The 19,713-nt window shown below is 36.8% G+C and overlaps 1 protein-coding gene across 1 annotated transcript in view; it reads right to left on the minus strand.

Annotated features, from left to right (window-relative positions):
* Window positions 1–121: 121 nt before the first annotated feature.
* LOC104544334 (myosin-binding protein C, cardiac-type) overlaps window positions 122–19,713 on the minus strand; it is a gene marked incomplete at its 3' end in the record, with an annotated part of 31,714 nt that continues 12,122 nt past the window's right edge. The window contains exons 4-21 of the mRNA XM_010189174.1: window positions 19,631–19,708; window positions 19,278–19,364; window positions 18,986–19,134; window positions 17,927–18,044; window positions 17,199–17,247; window positions 15,894–15,938; window positions 13,574–13,630; window positions 12,817–12,819; window positions 8,435–8,458; window positions 7,526–7,692; window positions 6,553–6,685; window positions 6,331–6,333; window positions 5,765–5,889; window positions 5,043–5,148; window positions 2,022–2,188; window positions 1,470–1,635; window positions 477–583; window positions 122–151 (exon numbers count right to left, since the gene is read on the minus strand). Of these exons, the coding sequence (XP_010187476.1) occupies window positions 122–151; window positions 477–583; window positions 1,470–1,635; window positions 2,022–2,188; window positions 5,043–5,148; window positions 5,765–5,889; window positions 6,331–6,333; window positions 6,553–6,685; window positions 7,526–7,692; window positions 8,435–8,458; window positions 12,817–12,819; window positions 13,574–13,630; window positions 15,894–15,938; window positions 17,199–17,247; window positions 17,927–18,044; window positions 18,986–19,134; window positions 19,278–19,364; window positions 19,631–19,708 (1,614 nt within the window). The remainder of the gene's footprint in view (window positions 152–476; window positions 584–1,469; window positions 1,636–2,021; window positions 2,189–5,042; window positions 5,149–5,764; window positions 5,890–6,330; window positions 6,334–6,552; window positions 6,686–7,525; window positions 7,693–8,434; window positions 8,459–12,816; window positions 12,820–13,573; window positions 13,631–15,893; window positions 15,939–17,198; window positions 17,248–17,926; window positions 18,045–18,985; window positions 19,135–19,277; window positions 19,365–19,630; window positions 19,709–19,713) is intronic.

Genomic DNA, 19,713 nt, shown 5'->3' on the forward strand with positions numbered 1-19,713 from the left:
GGTGGGGGGGTTGGGGGGGGAAGGTGAATATTCATATATTAAATTAAAAATGAAAAACCACTGCTTCATTTGCTATTGAAAACATGTTTACTTACATATAAATAATGACTGCTGTTCTTACCTTCTCTTGGTACAAAATCAATCTTGACCTCTGGGGGAAAAAAAGCAGGGAAGAAGGCACGAGAAATAGATCAGAGAACAGAATTTACACAGCATCTGCACCCAAAAAGTGATTTTAAAATGATCCATCATTTAAACCTCAGAAGGCATATATATCAACAGACTAATGCAATAACCTGGAAAACAGGCTCCGTAAAACCATGTGATAATGATAACAAAAAATAACAGGGAAAAGCAATGTGAATATATTGAGGTATCAGGAAAGAAATTCTACATGCTCTTTCCTGGTATAACCATGACTAATGCCATCACTTTTTCCTTTTGGAATTCCCATTACATATTCTAAAATAACTTACCCAAAAACTGAAGCTTGGCAGAAAGGTTGTAAGCAAATCCCTGAGGGATGAAGGAATAATCAGCCTCGTCACCTGGTGTTACATCCTCAATAGTTAGCTTATGGATTCTAGAAACGTGAACAAATATATTCCACTCTCTTACCTTACCTCTCCAGGAAAAACAGAGCTACCTCAAGAGGCAAAGTGCAGACTATAGCATATTAACAGACATTACTATTTATTCTCCCTTTGCCCTAACATCAAGTCAGCAACAACAGGGCTGTAGACTGCTCTGCTTTTGATATTCAAGCAAATTCATGTCAATACGTTGTCTATGAATGGATTTTTCTTGTCAAGGTAGATGCATAGTCTAGACTGAATGGAGGAAGTAGTATCTTTGCTTTAGTCCAGTCCTTTACCACTACAAGGGCAGCTGTAGCACTGCTGACTGGCTTCTTGTGATCAGATCGTGACTACAATAAATCCTGGAAAAAAACAGGCTAAAAGTTGATGATCCATCTCTGTATTATTGTAAATTCAAAACAGAATACAGAAAGGGAGTACCAAGGAAGAATTTAACTAATATGTAATGCTTATGTATCTTCTGAAGCTCCTTGGTCTCCATTTCCACTAGTAATTAGACTAAGACACTTGAGCACAGCTGTATGTGTTAATATCAATGTCTGTCTAAACACTACTGCTAATTTTAAAGTTATCAGCAATGTGTTTTCTAGATTGTATGAATACCAAGAAAGCATGAAATCCTAATGAAAAGTGAGAACCAATTCTGCTGATATACCACTGATGCCACGCATGCAAAACATGTCAACACAGAAAGATCGCATGCAAGCCTGTTACTATCTGTTGATTGCATATGAAAAGGTTTTTAATTTTTTTCCTTTTTGCTGGAGCCAGGACGAGTCTTGTTTTATATTCCTATCCCCTGAGATAATAGTTCCTGTGGATTGTAATGCAATACCCAGGTCTGTACCTGCTTTCTGAAACAAGACTAACCTGCCAATATGGGAGATCTTTATCCTTTCATCTGGGACCACTTCCTTTCCATTTTTCAACCAGATTCCTTTCACATTTTCATCGGAAACTTCACACTTGAAGACTGCCTGGTCACGTGCCTTCACTGTCAGGTCTGCAATGCTCTGATAAACTTCCAGCTTTTTCTCTGATATTGTGAGAACAATCAATACACACATCAGCAAGTCAGAATAGCCCTGTAAGTAAATAGTTAGTGTGGATTTACTGAGTAGGAAAGGCTAGGGCTAAGCAAGCTCCTTGCGGAAGCGTGAAATATGAAGGGAAATCCACAGCATGCAGCGCTTTAACAGGACTGGTAGTGAAGCACCTGTTACTATCAGAGTATCTGTTACAACCAGCACACAGGTCCGAGTTCTCCTTGAGGCCTTTATGATCAAATCTTATGCCCCTTATTAAGTCTTCTTTTCCCTGGCATGAGGATTATGCTACTCCTCTGCACTATTCTGGAGAAGGTTACCTTCCGCCTGTTTTCATTTTCAGCATCTCTGGTTCTGTAATATTACCTGTGCCTACCTTGTACAATTAGTTCAGCGACTGATACTCCACCACTGGTCTTCACGGTGTAGTGTCCACTATCCTCCTTGGTTGACTCATTAATAATTAGGTACTGCTTTTTTCCATCTTTCTTGAATCGATATTTGAATGTTTCTTCTCGTGTCAGCTCAATTCCATCCTTTTCCCTGCAATGCCAAATAATGTTGAATCATTTTTCTGTGGTTGATAGAGGAAAGTAAGAGTCAGCTCAGTGTTACTAGAGACTGGAAGACACAAGATAAATCCATTCTTTGAAGCATTTCAAGTTAGCAAGAAAGAGACCATTGCACAAATGTTAGTGGAACCAGAACTAAAATGCTTCTAGCCTGACAGTTAGTTTGATTTCTGGTTTAAGAGAGTTTGCTCACAAGGAATTACTTGATTGTTACTCTTTATATGCTGTAGATAAACATGAAAGTATGTTAAATGTTGTAAAAGATAGAGGGATGAAGACACACTTCACCAGCAGGGAATGTACTATCTTAAAACTGCTACAAGGTAAATGGGACTTGCTGGGAAATTACTAAAAAGTCTTAATTTTTGTGATATGAAGTATAATTGCTATAAATTCATAGTGTGTGGGCATCAGTAAAAGAAGATTTTAGGATAGATTTAAATGGAGATAAGTTTTGGGTTTTCTAGCCCTTTCCATTTAAGGATGCCACAGTATATTTAAGACATTACTAAATTAAGCTTCACCATCCAGCCTGGGAGGAAATTTAATTATTGTAATTTCCAGTCATCCAGCACATTGCTGATGCTGTGTATGAGCAGAGCATTTACAGGGAGGTGTACTGACAAACAAGGGAGTGATAAAATTGTAAACTTCAAAATTCTGAGATATCATTCGGCATGAAATGATACACTGCTCTAGTGAAAAGTGAAAAATCTCATGTAAGGTAATATTACAGACCTCCCTTTGGTAACTAGAGCAATGAAGTAGAAGAATCAGTTGATATTAAAGTTTAAGTGGAGGACTTAATAGAACCAAGAAGTGTTGATTTAAAGACCACCATTGGTCATCTGGTCCAGCCTCACATTGAAGCAGAACTAGTGCAGTAATAGGTAGGTCAGCTATGGTTTAATCTATCCAAGGCATGAACATCTGCAAGATCAATTATCTGTTCTCAACGTTGCCAATTAATGCTTCTTTTCTCTGTCTGAAAATGCTTTCCTATTTCCTCTTTAGATTCTAAAGATAAATTGGTTCATGTCTTCTGAGATATCACTGATGTATGTACTATGTGATAAAGAGGATGCACAGATTTATTGTTATTATTGCATTACTATAGTTTGTTTTCATTTGGAGCTGATGATATATCCAGCATTCAGAGATGGAAAACTCAGCTCAAAACTATGTATTTTATTACATCTTTTTGTTCAAGAATTGTACTGTTTCCAAGACCATCTGAAGATTAGAAATAACTGTTTCATACTACTGCATAATAATAATGTGTGATCTTCCCGGGTGATCAAGAAAACATTCTTTCATAATTACTATGAAAAGACCCACATAATGAATTCTCCAAGCCCTAATCTGATGGCCATGCCTAAGAGGCTGTATGCCTTGTTTCTGTCCTGTGCAAGTCAAGTAATTGCTTTTGGTCCTGTGCTTGTGTTTAAAGGGTGCAAGAGCTGTAACAGGTGCCCTGACTGCTTGCTACTTGATGTAAACTGTCGGGCATTTTCCTAATGCACCATAAAACTGGAACTCTTCCTTCATACTGTGTTCCATGTTTCCCCTGGGTGCTTCCCTCTATTATCCAGAACTCTCCCTTTGTTGCCAAAGAGCATTTATTAAACCAGTAAAACACAGTGTAAATGTTTAACTGCTCAGTTTTCTGTTGCTATGATATTCAGATTTCCTCTGACCACTTGCTGCATTTCAGGCTGAGACAGCTGCTGGTTTGCCTTTGTCACACCAAATGCCCATCCCACAGACATCAGCTCTGCAAGATTATGGGAGTTGTTCAAAGGCATAGGATCAAAGTGTGGCAGCTGCACTGTGCTCTGAGAGGAACAGATCTGGTTGTCCCCATCTCTTATGACCAGGCATCTGTGAGCAGTTCCTGAACAATAATATGCGTGTGTCTGTGCATGTGGCTTTAATAGTGTAATGCATATGCTGTACTAGCTTCTGGGCTCTATTTAAATTCTCAGTTCCTTCCTTTGGGAGAGCAGATGAGTGGTTGGCACTTTCCAGGAATGTAATGGGCATTGTGGGAACAGTTGATAACCATGTGCCTGAAGCTGTTAACAAGCACAAGAGAATTTAATCTGGTAGAGAAATGAAGTGAGAACAGTGTGTGTAAGACCTGGAATGTGAGCACTCCCTGCTGTGCCTTCCCAAGCAGCGTGAACCTTCCAGCTTCCTTTCAGCTGGAATGCCCAGCAAAATGGCCTCTATGGTCTAAATGTTTGTCATCCTAATCCTGGTTGCTGCATATGCATAGTGACTGGCTTTGCAGGATCACCACAACAGATATGTTAAAATACGTCAATGACCTTCCCTCTCTGTCTTAAGAGATACTAAATTTTATCTAAAATCAATAAAAAATACTTAAAGAAACCCAACCAAACAAAAACCTCTCTGCAGTTGAGAAGACCAGAAGATTCCATAAAGTACAGCAAACTTATATCAAATACAGATCTGATTATTCTGGGCAATAGTTAGACATTACTGTCAGGTGTTTAGAAAACTTAAAAGCTAACAGCTTAGTACAGTCAGTAGCATCCTGTAAACACCAAACAAGAAATTCTAGTGACACTATAAAATATCTATACTTCATCTGTTTTCTGCCATATTCTGGCCTCTCAGTTCCACCTCAATGCTTGACATACAGGAGGAGGATTGATCTTTTGCTGAAAACAGTTATGTAGAATGCCTTCTTCCTTTCTATTCTACAATTCTGGTCCATGAACACTGGTTCTACAATGTCCCATGGAGGGATATGGTTTCATGTTGTTTGGGGTATTTTCCCCCCTTTTCTATTCCCTTACCATTTCACAGTAGCTCCTTCCTCAGACACTTCACACTCAAACTCCACTCTCTCTCCAACCATCACCATCTGGTCCTCCAGTGGGTGAGTGATGAGGATTGGAGGTTCTGGAAATGAAGAGACTTTTATTATTCTGAAATAATAGTATTCTGAAAGACCTAAGACCAGAGGTATATTTCACCACTCTGCACTGAGTGAATTCCTGGCCAAATACAAAGTGATGCTCTCTGTGTTGGAACTTAAAATTTACTCTGCTGGATCACATTATCAATATTATCAAATTACCTGTTGGTTTTTTGCTTCTTTAGACAGAATACAAATACAGGATTTTCATATATATTCTGAAATTCTAAACTGGAGGCATTAGTTTTCTGTACTACTTGATTTGCTTGTAGAGCTAGAGGCACATGTTCGTCTTAAGGGGAATGAAATTTTTAAAGTCAGTTTCTAACCCTTTTGATGGGAAGATGTAAAATCACTTTCCAAATGAGAATTAATTGTAATCATTACTGTGTTGTTCTCCTGTGCTTTCTTAGTTGCAGGTATAGGGAAGATTTTCCTTCATTTAACTGTAAGAAAAATATCTACTTCAATAGATGTCAGAATTTGTTCATATATTTGAGAATTGCCTTTCCTACAAGATTAACTAATCTAAGAGTAGTAGACAGTAATTCAATGCTAAATATTAGGGGAGATCTCTTTCCTTTTGCTACCATTGCTCACCTTTTACAAATAGTTCTGTGAAGCTCTTCTCCTCCCCTACCACACATTCATATGCTGCATCATCAGCCAGAGAGCAGTGGTTTATGGTCAGTATTCTCTTATTCCCAACAGCCTCAAAAATATATCTGAAAAGAGAATCTAAATGTAATTATCAAAGAGTAACTCTTTTGGACCCAGTCACTGCCTTCCCCTGCCTGGCAGAGAAAAAGGTTCCTACTTTTGTTCTGCTATCAGTGGCAAGGTTTGTGAAGGCTCGAGACCTGTACCCCTCTCCTGGTGCAACAGACAGCAGAAGTGTCTGAAAAACTAGCATAGGAAATTATGGAGAAATCTTCATGTGAGTGTGAGACATGCAAACTCCTGTGAATGGTGTTGGATGCTTTTCTAACATTTGGCCATACAGCAAGCCTGACTACCATCACAAGTGCTTTGTTATGGCTTCAGCACAGAATCACTGGAAATTTGTTTTACAAACAAGCTACCCTGAAGTATATCCCACATTATGAGAAAGTAACTTTAAACCCTGGATATATGCATAAAGATCAGAATATAATCTGAGGACTTACTTGCTAAGTAGGTAGATGTAAGCATCCAGTTCCACATGTAGACATATAAAGCAAAGGGAAGAGAAAGAAAAAGTCATGAGGACAGCAGATTGACTCTGAGCCAAAACACTATGTAGATTCTTTCTCAGCTCCTATTTCTCCCTCTTTTATTCCTTTCTTTAAAAAAAAAAACACCTAGTTTTTCCACTTTGTCCAACTGGATTTCCCATATTTTCAGTTTACCTGCCGCTCACTTGGATCTCCTGTCCATTCTTCAACCATTTCACATCAGCATCTGGATCAGCAACTTCAACCATTAATTTAATCTTTTGCCCTTTGTCCACTTGGTAAGCTGGATCCAGTTTCTTGACGAATGCTATGATGAAGAATGACTTAAAAAATACAATATCTTAAACATTTTTATACTTAGCATTTTGTTAAACATTCTCTGTCAGGAAAGCAAATCTTTATACCCTTTCCTGTTGTTTACCATGATCTTAAACCTTCCCCAGGTTCTGTATCCCTGTTTGCATTTTTACCATTTCTGTCTGTTCTTCATCCTGTTCTTTTTTCTGTTTTTCCTTAACATAGGATGAAAAGCATGTGGTATAAAGTAAAATAAGGGAAGTATAATATTCTAAATCAGATGTGAATATGTACTTCAACACATCCTAAAGAGAGTTACAGCTACGTCCGCCCATGTAGGAAAATGATACTGATCTTCTCAGTACTAATGAATGGCAGTTTGCTTCTCTGTTTCAGACTTTTCAAACAAATTTATTAAAATTAGGTAATTGATACTTCACAAGTCTAGAAAAGTCTCAAGAATTCCAAAAGTGTCATCCCAAGGGAAATTAAATTCTTTTGATGTATATCAGTGATGCCTGACATACTGACCAGTTTGGGGGGTGGGTGGAGTGGGGAGTGTTCTTGTTTTAAGTTCAGTGAAAGATAAGAGGCAGAGCAGAAAAAACTGGTAAAATGAGCAGGTTCAGGATATCCAGAGTTTCAGAGCAAGGTAGCTATCTCAGAGCTTTGGGCATAGCTTTAATCTTTGGTAATCCAGATTTCACGTGTAAAGACTTTGTAACAATTGGAATAGGAAACTCCTGTTTCCCATGCTCTTGCAGCTGGCTGCTGTCCAGCTGATGTTAGTTTGAAGAACTTCCAAAGAAGATATTAACATATATATATGGAATAAATACAGACCACCAACCTGTACTTTTTTTCTCTTCCTTCTTTATGCGTTTGAGGCGTTTCAGCATCCCACGCAAATCTGTGATGCCATACTGAAAAGCAATCTTCTCGTATTCAGAAGGAGGAGCTTTCCTCAGGATTTCCCAGACATCAACATCAGATTGTGATTCAGATTTTGCTTCACCTCTGCAGAAAGGGATTAGAATATCTGAATGCCACTATTGAGAAGATTTAGAAACAGCCATAGGCTTGTTACATATTGGCTTGATGAAGCCATTTCTTAATAAAAAAGTTAGCAGTCTAACTTTTTACTACATTATTATGTAAAATAATGAAAAAAAAAGAGTGACTAGTTTTACTTATATTTATATATACAGTGATTAAAATCCAATCACTGTCCTGAAGGGTTTACTTTCTAACAGCCAAAGCAATTAATTATTAACTTCCCTCTAACGATGGGCAATGGAAACACAAGAAGACTTATTTTTCTACCATGGTCATACACAAAACATGTGCCAAAGCAAGGAACTGAACTGATATCCTGAGAACACCTCAGAAACAAGGCAGTTGGTTTCTGTTAATAACAAACAAATCCTTTTCTACTCAGGACATTTTTTGTCTTCACTAAAATGAATCACAGATTATTAAAATATTTATCATCTGTTATGAAGACAATTGTTGCCTATAGTAATCTGTAAAACATAAAGACACTTAGACTGGTGAGTAGCGGCAAATGACAATATTTTCAATGGACTACTTATTTTTATAGTTTAATGAAAGAACTATTGATTATGGAAGAATTAATGTTTGGTTTACCAAAACAAAGTGAAAGTTTAGTTGTTTGGATTTTGGAAAGGGATTCTTTTCCTGTCATCGTATTTTTTATTTAAAAGATCATAAGTAGAAAAAGAAATTGGCATAACCTTACCGATTTGCCGAGCGCAAGAAGCTGCTGTACTCCAGAGCGATGCAGAGAACCATTTGAAAAAACATGCAGCATCCCAATGGGCAAGAAAGAGGGCATCATGTGTTAATACAAAAGAGCCATGAATGTCATCTTCACCTTTAGCAGAACAAGCCTGTGCTTCAGTAGCAGGGAGATGAAGGAGCTCATGCAAAAGCTTTGAAATATACTTAAGAAAAATGCTGTTCCCTGTTAAAACCAAACTCACTCCCACATTTTGTAAAGTTCCACCCTGCAATTTATATTATAAATGTAAGCACTTCTGCTTATTCCTAATTATGGCTGATTGCCTTACAGGGAAGAAAATAGCTCTACATTGCCCTGTTGTCAGATAGTTGTTGCTTGTCATAGTTTGCATTTTGGTAAACAGAGAAAGGATTAAAGAAGTAACATTTCCTTAAAACTTTCTTTAGGAAAAGGAACTTCCTGTGGCTGTTGTGTCTCATATCACCAGATTGCAGTACAGCAGAACACATCCTTATAATGAAGCCACATTCAGTGGTAAACCCCAACAAGAAGATAAGTTATGCAGCAGGTAATTAAGAGAAAAGTGGACAATTATTGGGTGTATTTCCATTTTTTTTTCAGTAAAATAAAAGTCCCATTAATCTGCGAGGCATATTACTACTTTAAAAAGCATGACTGTAGTCAGTCTAGACAGCAGGTACAACCAAACATTTCTGGTACTCCTTTTATTGCCCAAAAAGCTTGCTTGTAACAAAAGCACTATGTTTATTAAAGTACTTCAGTCCAGGCTTGGGATTTCCAGCACCTTTGTAGCTCTTGAACAGATGGGAAGCAAGAGAAGAGGATTTCAGCTCAGTGAGTCTGAGCTGAAATATGGTATGCAATTATCTTACATTTTTTGAGTGGTTTAGCACTCACTAAGCACTCCCTAGCACTCATTGAACTGATAGGTGTATCTGAAGTTTGGATTTCTTGCAATAAGTGCAGCCTGCTGAGTATTTGCTTTGTCGTAACAGTGCATTAACATCACCCACAAATTTAATCAGGATTCCTCTTCTCTATGTATCTGTCATTTAGTCTGGGGCACCTACAAATGGTTTGCAGTTTTGCCTAGCAGAAGGCGGGACAATTGAACTGATTTGCTAAATAGACCAGGATTTTTTTTAACATAAACAGCTCTTCGGCTATTTGTCCTGATCATAGCAATGGGCAACTTTGAAATACTTCTAAATACATGTAAATTTGAATAGATATGTAAGTACATAAAACCAGGAATATGTGCTGAGTTCTTTGTAGTAGTATAATTAGTGTTCTGTGGAACAAACTCTATCTTGAAAGGAAATAAAAATTCATAGGAAATAAGAAAGACTTAACAGATTCAAATGTTATTATTTTCCCTCAGGCATTATATAAATAATGGTGGTCTCTCTGTCTGCCCGCCTATTTATATGCTCTTCTGTATACCCCCTTTACTTGAAAACTTGCAGGTAGTTTTTTCCAATTAATGGAAATTAAAAAATAATTTGTGTGAGTTATTCTTACAAGTATCATGAGAAGAATCTTCCAATTTGGAAGCAATTCCACAGTCTAGTAGATCTCACTATTGAGCAGACTGCCTTAATTTTTGCTTTAACTTTTTGATTGCTCAGAGTCATTGTTATATCTGGCAATACTGTTTTGGTGCATGCAAGCTGAAATACAAGAAACTTGATCATAAGCAAGAGTATATTATCTTCCTTGGAAATACTAATGTTTTCTAATTACAGGGAAAGACTTGTAAGTTGCATGTAAAATGGTACTAAAATCTAAAGGTCGTAATTTGCATAGTTTTTAATTGAATTCTGAAAAAGAAAAAAAAGAAAAATGTCTTTCTCTGCCTCTGAGCAAAGTACTCCCAGTACTCCTCCTCACCATTTTGTATTTGTTAAAACATTCTCTTTGATCCCATAAAGACACAGAGCTTCCATAGCTAGGCTGGACTCTTCTGCTACCAACAGGAACCAAGCAGTGAACAAAAAGTAATAGAGCACTTGGACTTCTGAAGTTCTCCCACCCTTACATTACTCTCCCTGATGCTGGAGATCCTTATTCCGAGTGATCACCTCATAGGTTAACTATGCACTTGGGGGCATTAAGACGCAGCTTAGTGAACCTGCTGTTAATGGAATATGCAGCTGATTGATACGTTTTAAACATATGTAGATGGGTTAAAAATAGTTTTGTACATCCCAGAGATGGTTCCTTCCTATCCCATTACTGTCAACTGATTGGACCCTGTCAGCTGTCACCTCCTTCAAGGTCTCTGCTCACTATCCCATTTAATAGTTTTGTGACAGCTGTTCCCTTCCTCTTCTCAATGACCTCTCCTTGGCCCATGACATCTGTACGTCAACACCAGTTAATTAAATTACAGTGTTAGGAGATATAGTATTAAATGAGGCTCTCTTTATTACAGAGGGAATGTTTATTACCTCGGAATTGAGGGGCACTTGTAAATTAGGTGTGACAATTTGGGATTGAGGGGCACTTGTAAATTAGGTGTGACAAAGCGGAAGTGGTGAAAGAGTAATCTTCAAGTCTATTTGAAACTGCATGGCTCTTCAGAGTTCCTTGGCATGAAGTCCCTTTTCCTATTCTGTTTTAAAGAGCAATACTTTCATTCCATGATGAGTTTTTATGCCTATCTGCTTTCATTAATACAGGAGTGGTATTCAACCTGTGGTATGCAAAACCTGAAGGATCCACAAATTACTTCCAAAGTGGCTGTGAAAAACAACTAGGAGCAGTGAATTTATCACTATGCTTAAATTCACTAAAGAGAGATTTGTAATTCAAGAAAGGTCAAAACAACTGATAAAATGCAGTGAAATTTATAAGCTTCTTTTAATGAGTTATATTTCTCGTCTAACAAATAGATAAATCCACAGATTGAACACTTCTGGAAATATTGGAGATTTTTACTACATTTTAGAGTTCTATCACTGCTCAAAACTATGAAAGCAGGAGGAAAAGGCACTATGAGAGGAGGCCATAGTACATAGCACTTCAGCTGGAGTCATTGTATGAAACTGTGCAAATATTTTCATGCTAACCTCCATTTATTTTTAAAATTTTAGTAAGAAATCAACAATTTGATTTTGCCTTACATTTTCTAAAGAGATTAGAATGTGTGTACAGTTACTTTAGTGCAGGTGTCAAACCTGTACTGTTTTGATTACTGCTGTTATTCAGAAAGCATATTTTCCGGACTTCAGAATTACAAAAAAAGGAATGCACTTTTTTGTTTCAGATTTCTCTGGGGTTCACAATGAAACAAGAAACTTTGGTATCACTGTTAGCTACAGGAAGTTTGGTAGGTATGCTTTCTGTCCCGTCTAGATGGCCCTCTTGAGGATTCTGGTTGTAGCATTACTGCAAAGCCAGAATTTACTTCTTGTTGGATACATTGCATATGGTGTTGTATAGGGGTTTGGATGGCTATGTGACCTTCTTTGCCCCACTGAAATTTGGGCGAGTTAACCTAAGTGAAACATGAGGCTATTGTGACTTTATTGCCTTCCATAACCAAGCTATTTCAGACGTCTACACGATCCTCTACTATTTGTGAAGACAAAGTATTTCATATAAATAGTGATATCAATACCAGAGAAGAAACTGAACGCAGATTCGCAGTAACATTCACCCAAGTCATTGACTGTGAAAACTTAAACTGAATAAGTTTAGATTTGCAAAACAGGAGTGTAGTGACAAGTGTTTGTAGTGACAAGTGTTTGTAGTGACTTCGGGAGCTGGAAACACAGGGTGAGCGGCCAGCAGCAGTGAACAGAAAGAAGCATGCTTGAAGTAATGACATGATAATGAGCAGTGGGTGGAATAAAAAGAAATGTTCTGTAACAGAGAAGCCTGTACATTTATGGAATAAGTGACTTCAATAATGCATTCACTTAACATGTTCAAGGATGGCTGGAGCAAAACTTCAGCACATATTTGATAAGCACTAGCAGGCATAAAATGTAAATATTTTTTTTCTGATTCTGCTTTCTATGATAATAGGAACTTAATCAGCAGGTTAATGATAAAAATCTGTAAATTCAAGGACAATTTAAAACTGCTTATAAAAGAAAGTGATGATGAAAAACTAAAGGGCATTCACAGAATTGCATTGATTTGTGTTGAATGGTCCACCCTTAACCTCTACTAATTGTTTAAAAGCATTTCTGTCTCAGAAATTGGTGGCTGATAATTTTCTTTCAAACTATGGGATTTTTGCCACACCCTACACGTAAGAAAGGTAAAGATGCATGCATTATTTCAAACCAGATTGTTCTTGTATTCAGTCTGACTCATGCATTTATAACAAAATGAAATAGAAATCTTACTCTCTGTTGGCAACAGTGGAATCCAAAATATCCAGATTAAAATGATGGTAAAAAGAGAAAAACAGAAGTAGACAAATTATGAAAAGAGATGTGGCAAGGAAGGATGAGAATGGGAAAGGAAATTCCACCAAAAATAAGTGAAAGTAAAAGCAATAAATAAGAATTAGACTCAGAGGAGTAAAAATTGTTTATCTAATATTTAAACAACATAGAATATCTTTTTATATATATGATGAACAGATATATAATATGTAATATACAGTTGTATAGTGTAATATTATCATTTAGAAATCTAATAAAAAGACTTGTCCTTCCAGCTCTCTGATGTGAAGTACTGTGAAAACTTAGGACAGGAAATTCTTAGTAAGGCAGAATTATAGACAGGTATTGAAAATTGTTGTTGTCTTTTGGGTTGTTTATTTGTTTGTTTGTTGGGGTTTTTTTTAAATGAAAAGTGCTGGTGGAAGCTATTAATGTCTTAAGCCTTTTCTGTCTTGGGAAAGATCAATCTTTCTTTTTTTTCCTCTTTCTTTTTTTTTTCCCCTCCAGTATAAACCTAGCAGAAATGCAGCAAATGCTGAATATTTGAGGAAGTTGCCATAATTACCTGTCATCCTTTTCCAGTTACAGCTGCTTTAGGAAAACTACAATGATTCTGAATTTATGTGACTTTCACTTATTCTAGTTTTAGTGTTTCTAGAGTTGTTCAACAGAAGCTGGTTCCTTTATTTCTGGAAGCCTATCAATTTTTACTCACCTCTTTTTCAGCAGGGCACTAAAATTAAACTCTCCACCTTCCTCATGTCCTTCGGTACTATGTAGTAACAGAAAACCATAATTAGTTTCAGAAGGAAATGGAAATAGCTTGTGAGACTATATCATGTAGATGATAAAATTTTGTATGGAAGTAGTAGATGGGTTTAGAATTACTTAGAATGTGCACTGACATGGAAAGTGGCTTAATTAGACTCTCTGTCCGTATTGGTCTTCATACAGGTTTAAGAAATATGTGTAATGAACTTGTATTTTTTTCTGTACTGATTATGGATAAAGTGGCACAGGGTATTAATTTGGTGATCATATTGCTCTGGAATGTACTCATTATCATAAAGATTTTGCAGAAGCTTTCCTTTAGAATCATTAGTGCTTTTGGAAAGCTGTAATTTCAGGAATGTGGATATTGTTTGCAGCGTGGGGCAGTATTTAAGCAACCTTTGTGTGGGACTTTTTACAATCTAAAATAACTTTTTTTCTTTTTTTTAGTGTTATCACAGCTGTAAGTGTTTCTTAAGGCTCTTTGTGATTCCAGAAAAAAGTGTCACATCACTTGGGAGAGTTAAAGGAGGAATTCTGTGATCTAACTTAGGTTCTGAGATGAGGTTCACTATGCAGTTGTTCAACACGCATCGTGGCAAGCACTGTTGTGCTGAACTGATTCGTGAGAACAAGAAGCAACAAGCAGGAGTTTTGTGATGTGTAATTCTGTCTGTTACATATGGTGAACTCAGATGGAATGCACAATGCTATTTCTGGTGTTCTGACTCAACTGTGTTTTAGCTGTGCTTCTGAACATGTGACGTACAGATCTACTCTGAAAACAGCATAAAGTCACTAAAAAAACTTCTTTGGGTTTAATCCCTAAAAAATAACTTGGAGCTACACTGGATCTCATGACTATGGATTATTCAACTTAGCAAAAAATTAAAATCTTCTTTGCATTCAGACAGAGTTTAGAAGTAAAAATGGATTTTCTTCATCTTAGTCAGTCTCCCATCAGCAATGTTCAGCTCCTCAACATCTCTGTTGTCTAGAGAATAAGAATCTGGTGATGCCATCTCACAGCACTCAGATTCTTCCAGCAGAAACCCCTTATATGTAAATATTGTTTTGTAAACAGAAATTATTATTTTCAGTTGTACTGGTGGTAGTGGTAGCCCATAATGCTTCTCTGTCAATACAGAGTGCTAATTGGCTCAGAGAAAGTCGGTTTATCTGTAGAAGTGTAAACCAGAATGTCAGGAAAACTCAGTATTTCCAGAAAAAGTATTTTCAAAAATAAGAAAACAGCCTCAACAGATAAATGATGGCCATTTTAACAGTACTGTTAATAAAATGAAAGAGAAATGAGTGCCTAGCTTCTTGTGCCACTTCACAACGTAGGGTTGGTGAGAATAAATAACAATTTTGAATCAGTGTAATTTTGAATATGTTGTGAGATGAGATCTTTTTATTAAGAAAGTACTGGTTTTATTCTGTGATTACTTTCAAGATAGTACAGAACTGGAAAGGATGATTTTCTGAGTATAATGCTCAAACAGAAAAGTTTGGTTTTGGCCACTTTGTTCCCTACTATCAGAAGATTTTCAATGTTTACAGGCATAAAAGGTACATAAAAATCAGTAGTATAACCCCAAATTTGAAAAGGGCTTCTTGTGATCAAATATTAGGAAATCAGTATCTACAGCTGGGAGAGTAACTGGTCACCTTATTGCTTCCCAGGTGGTAGTTAAATCAGATTTTCAGGAAAGCCCAGCAATCAATGTTTAGCTTTTCTGAAGAATAATACCTTAATAATTTCTTTAACATGCATAGAGTTAAGTCTAATCTCAGATTTCCTATTTTCATTATGACAGAAGACACAGGGAGGGAAATTTAATGCTACTAGGATAAAAAGAGTCTGCCAGAAAACAACGGATTTTCATATATATGTGTGTTGCTACATTTCTGTGAGCGGTGGCAGTTTTAGTCAGGATGTGCTCAGTAGAGAGGGAAATGTAAAACAGAAGAGGCAGACATGCATATTATCTGAAGTTACTTTTTTCTTCTGACAGTGGTGAGGAGATGCCACTTGCCAAACATGTGCCTTTTTGTAGATGAATCTGTCTCTCACTGAACTATCAAAGTATCCTTTTTGTTGTTTATACTCACATTACTACTTAATCTCATATAAATACTACATACTATAAATTATGATTTATTTGGAATTTAAGCTAGGTCTCTTTTTGGTTTTTTCATAAGCAGAGAGAGACAGTTCATTGTTAGACTTAAATTTGTCTGCTGACACAGACAGTGGCTACCTGAGAAAGGCTGAAGTCATCCGTCTCCCCCCTCCTGCCAGGCTCCTGAGTGAGGGCACCAAAGACAAAGCTTCAGATTTAAATTGTTCGTTTCAAAATTTGGCTCCCTTCTTACAGAAGAAACTGAAAATCTGAACAGCCTGAAGTTGCTCACACTGCACTCATTGCGAACTGATTAGAAATTCTTTTAATTGTTCTAGCAAGAAGAGAAACTCTTGAAGCCTAATTTTGCTGCAGAGAAATAACACAATGCAACAATGCACAATGATTGTCCTCTACTTAATAGGCATCACAGCAAGGCTGGTCAGCTACTTATAGATGGATTTGACTGTAGATAAATTCTGCAAGCCTTTTTTAGTTCTTTGTGGTTGAGCATTAAAAAAATATAGCCTTATAGTCTATTTTTCCTTATAGGGAAAAACTCAAGGAGTTCCCACACATTATTTGAGTCCTGTGTTAGAGAAACAGATGTCTGTTGGAATATTCTTTGTCTAGTAACTTTGCAAAAATACATTAAAAACTGTAACAGAAACTAATAAAGAATTACATAAAGGGAAAAGAAATACTCGACAGTGAAAACCACGTTGTTGATATGTAAATTAAAAAAATTAATTTATTTTGAAAATTTTACTAATAGAAGGGAACATTACCCATTAAGTCATACATCAATTCAAGCAGTATTACACATGAGGGAAGAATAGCTTTTTCAACATTAGTGCAATACCTTGAAGTCTTTAATATCTAAAACCTACATATATCTAGGTTTTGACACTGACACAGTATAATTGTCTTCATTCAATTAATACAATTATAGAACATGAAAACAAATACAATAAAAATACTTGTACTGTTATCAGTGATATGCTGCTTACAGAGCTCACATCAAGCTCCACTTCTTTGTTTAACAAATGTTTGTATTAAGGTACATGTAGTTCCCCAAGCCAGACCAAATCAAGACTAGGCACTACTCAGAATCTTTTCCTTCTCTATGGGTCTATATCTGGAGTGTTTTTTACAGATCTGGAAACAAAATGCTGGCTATCAATCGCATAACTAAAGACAAGCATGACTGACTGTTATGCTAGCACAAAGTCTAAGATCTCTTTTTTTTCCAATTTCTAAGAACTGTATGGTAATTTAACAGTGGAAATATTTTTAAAATAGAAATATTTTCTTAATAAACATCCCTATCTTTGTGCTTGTTTCTACAACAGCTTTGCTTTTAGTTAGTTTTGTCTAGGAAAGTAATGAGTTCTGCCTGGAAGTATAACCTGATCCAAATAAGTTTCTACCATACATACTCACGTGCGTCGGAAGGCAGCACGAATATCCAAGTCTCCAGTTATCGGTGCTTCTGATGTAACAAAAGGTGATGAACAGGAATGGGAGAGCAAGTCAAAATAATGCAAAAAATACAGTGCTATTTTTAAAGCTTTTCCTTTGGAGACTTTTTTCCTAAAGTTCTTACACTGCAATTGTGAACAATTACATAGTGAAAGATTGAAGCATGTAAACATGTAGCCTTTGCTAATTAGCTTTCAACATCCAGTGTTCAATGTATAACTGAATTCTGTCTCATGCTTCATAATAACCTACAGCATGACAAACCATCTTATCTCTTGTTTGTCAATTCTTCTGCTGGTAAATTTTAGTTTCAATATTAGCTTCACAGGATATTTAAACTCTAATGAGAAAACCACTGGATAGCAACTGAATATTATTACTAATAATAAATTGTAATCCATACACTGAAAGCAAAGGTAAATTCTTGGAAACATGTAGACATGTACAGAAACTAGATTGAGGATGTTGTGTAGAGAGAACTTCATTACTCTGTTCTAAGCTTCTGTTAGTATGAATAGGTGTACTGCTACTACTGGGAGAAAAACTGTCCTCAGTCACAGCTCCTGTCTTATGAGTCCTACAGCCAACTAGCAAAACTTCAAAAATGAACACTGCTGATCTATGCTTCTCTAGTAGCCACTATGTGCAAAAAAGTAAAAAAAAACAATAAAAGGAAAAAACCATCTTACCATTGACTATCAGGTTGAAATTAGAACTATCAAACTTGTCCTTGGTTGACACCTCACATCTGTACCCTCCTGCAAAAGTCATGTTTGCTTCTATGATTTCCATTTCAAAGGTGTACACCTACAACAGACACCAATGGTACAATTCATAAGTTAAAAATGAAATGGTAAAAGAGAGAGAGAGGGAGAATGCAGAAGGCATGGAGAGAAATGGACAAGGGATGAAATGTGCTGCTGTCTTCTTTTAGAATTAAGAACCTGCTGAGCACGTAACTCATTGCTGTCATAAACTTGACATATACTTCCTTCCCCAATTCTGTAGGAAGAGCTGAAGAGTACAGGTCTTCTTGGGGATACAATATTATATTAGCAACCTATGCTGGTGTGCTGGTGTATGCGCTCATCGTATACACTAATTGCATGTACACTGGAAGCAGGAATAGAGCTTTCATTAAACAAAAACAGCCTCTACCAAGAATGTATACAGTACATTTGAAAATTCAGTGCAAGTTCCAACCAGGAGAGGGTAGTAGTGGTTCATATACCACACAGGATGAGAAGTCATGGTACAGACTCTCTTGTATTCCTGTTTGTGTATCTTTGAACACATTTGTGGTAAAAATGAATCTTAGCTATTTAAAGTAGTCTAGACAATGCAAGAGAACAATAAATTCCAATAGTAGTAGCTGAATACTTGATCTATTAAAACCAAGACAGCCCATACTTAAATATCTGTCTGATTTATTGCTTTCTCTTAAATATAATGAGTATCTATTAGTTGAGAGGAAGATGGAGGGAATCCCTCAGTGGATAGCGCAAAACTGCTCCTCTAGTCCTCCAGACATTTTCTCGTTTCATCACAGTAAGGTATGCAAGAGTTTGTATGTAGTGCTTGTCTCTTGTCTGCATGATCAAAATATAGACTTCTATGCATAAGTAAAGCATTGTCTGTACCTTTGGGTACCTCAATATCAAAACATTCCCATATGAGTTATATTTTCCCCAGATCAAATATTAGTATTGAGAAGACTGAGAAGAAGAACCATACTGTGCCAATTGTACCTTGTTATTTCGATCATAATTTTCGTGTAGCTGGAGATGTTTCCCCACTTTGCTTCCTAGGTCCATCCACTTTCCTTTGAACCATTTCACTGATGGTTTCTTTAGCAGGCTCTCACCTGCTACTTTGGCAGTGAATGTGATATTTCCACCTGTAAGGGAAGTAGGTTACAATAAGAGATATGAGTAGTGTTTAATTTATCTGCTATATCACTGCTGTCATCCTGTACAAGGAGAGCTAAATAGTCAAGCAACAGGTACAGTTTACATCACTTGACTCACATTTTGTACTCACCAACAGTAACTTCTCCATCCTGGGGTCGTGTCACAAAGAGCCCAATAGGGTCCAGAGGCTCTTCTGGTTGAGTTCCAGCAGATGTAACTGAAACAAACATCTTAATTACTAGTAAGAACTTTCTGCATCAGCTTCTGTTACAGCCTATATAGCGAATTTGTTAAGCCATTTCTAAATATCTCAATATATTTCTTCTGTCTCTGAGGTTTCTTATTCTTTATTGTCTGTTAATTCATCACTAGTGGTCTCCTTTCAGCTACTGTCGCTACCTCACTGACTCTAAGGATTCCGTGTTCCTGTTCTTCCCTTCTGTTAATGAACCAGATTTGATGACAGTGTTGGTTCTCTATTACCTTCTGTGTTTTCGCTGCTTTCTACTGGTGGAGCAGGTGACTCTGAGGCAGCTGGGGCTGGGGCAGGTTTAGGCGGGGGGGAC

The sequence above is a fragment of the Mesitornis unicolor genome, unplaced genomic scaffold (genome assembly GCF_000695765.1).
Source record: "Mesitornis unicolor isolate BGI_N332 unplaced genomic scaffold, ASM69576v1 scaffold9387, whole genome shotgun sequence".
Classification (NCBI taxonomy): Eukaryota; Metazoa; Chordata; class Aves; order Mesitornithiformes; family Mesitornithidae; genus Mesitornis; species Mesitornis unicolor.